Below are 1,008 nucleotides of genomic sequence, written 5' to 3' on the forward strand. Positions count from 1 at the left end.
GACTACACCCAGATCATCTCCAAGACCCCCCACATCCCTGCCTTCGAGGCCCTCGCCTTCAAGAACCGCACCAATGGTCAGAATCATAGTGATGCATTTTAATTGTATAGGCCTATGAATGAATGAATGAATGAATGAATGAATGAATGAATGAATGATAGCATGGTTGGATGGATTAATGAATGACACAAAAATATAGTTTTTCCTAATTCAGTACCCACACAAAGACTATATTCTTTAGTCCTGTCTTCAGTCCCCCCTTTCAAGGTCTAAAACAGGTAACTGTGTCTTTTCTTGATCCCAGGTGAGATTGACTCTCTATGGAGCCCTCTGTGGATCGGACTGTACGCCCAACACCTGGAGCGCTGGCTGGCCTGGTTCCCCCGGGCCCAGATCCACCTGGTCAGTGGGGAGGGCCTCATCTCCGACCCGGCAGGAGAACTAGGAAAGGTCCAGGACTTCCTGGGCCTCCAGAGGATTGTGACGGACAAGCACTTCTACTTCAATAAGACTAAAGGTTTCCCCTGCCTGAAGAAGCCGGAGGGAAGCAGCAAGCCCCACTGCCTGGGGAAGACTAAAGGCCGAACACACGCCCCCATCGACCCTGAAGTGATCCGGAGACTGAGGGAGTTCTACAGGCCGCACAACCAGCGGTTCTATCAGATGGCTGGCCAGGACTTTGGATGGCAATGAGGACTCAGTAGAGTTAACAAGGTGAAACATGAATCCATAGCAACAAAGACACCGAGGGGTGTTTGTCCGTCGGATTCAGTTTGCACTCTGTACCTGTTACTGTGACTTGGGGCAAAGAGTAATGAAATAACCTCATACTGTTGATACAGAAGTGGCTCTGTGAAGATTGGAACTGAATCCAATGTTGATAGACCTCTGGGTAGCAAGGGAAACAAAAAAAATCTCAGACATTCCATATTGGTGACAGTGCTGAAAGACCATCTCTATGCTAGTCCCCTTTCAGCATCTAATAGATGTTCAACAAAAAGAAAGTGG

General features: G+C 48.1%; 1 protein-coding gene across 1 annotated transcript in view; it reads left to right on the forward strand.

Moving 5' to 3' along the window:
- hs3st3l (heparan sulfate (glucosamine) 3-O-sulfotransferase 3-like) overlaps positions 1-693 on the forward strand; it is a 9,703-nt gene extending 9,010 nt beyond the window's left edge. The window contains exons 2-3 of the mRNA XM_064952885.1: positions 1-76; positions 305-693. The exon at positions 1-76 is cut by the window's left edge and continues 154 nt beyond it. Of these exons, the coding sequence (XP_064808957.1) occupies positions 1-76; positions 305-693 (465 nt within the window). The remainder of the gene's footprint in view (positions 77-304) is intronic.
- Positions 694-1,008: the final 315 nt, after the last annotated feature.

The sequence above is a fragment of the Oncorhynchus masou genome, chromosome 31 (assembly GCF_036934945.1).
Source record: "Oncorhynchus masou masou isolate Uvic2021 chromosome 31, UVic_Omas_1.1, whole genome shotgun sequence".
NCBI classification, from domain to species: domain Eukaryota; kingdom Metazoa; phylum Chordata; class Actinopteri; order Salmoniformes; family Salmonidae; genus Oncorhynchus; species Oncorhynchus masou.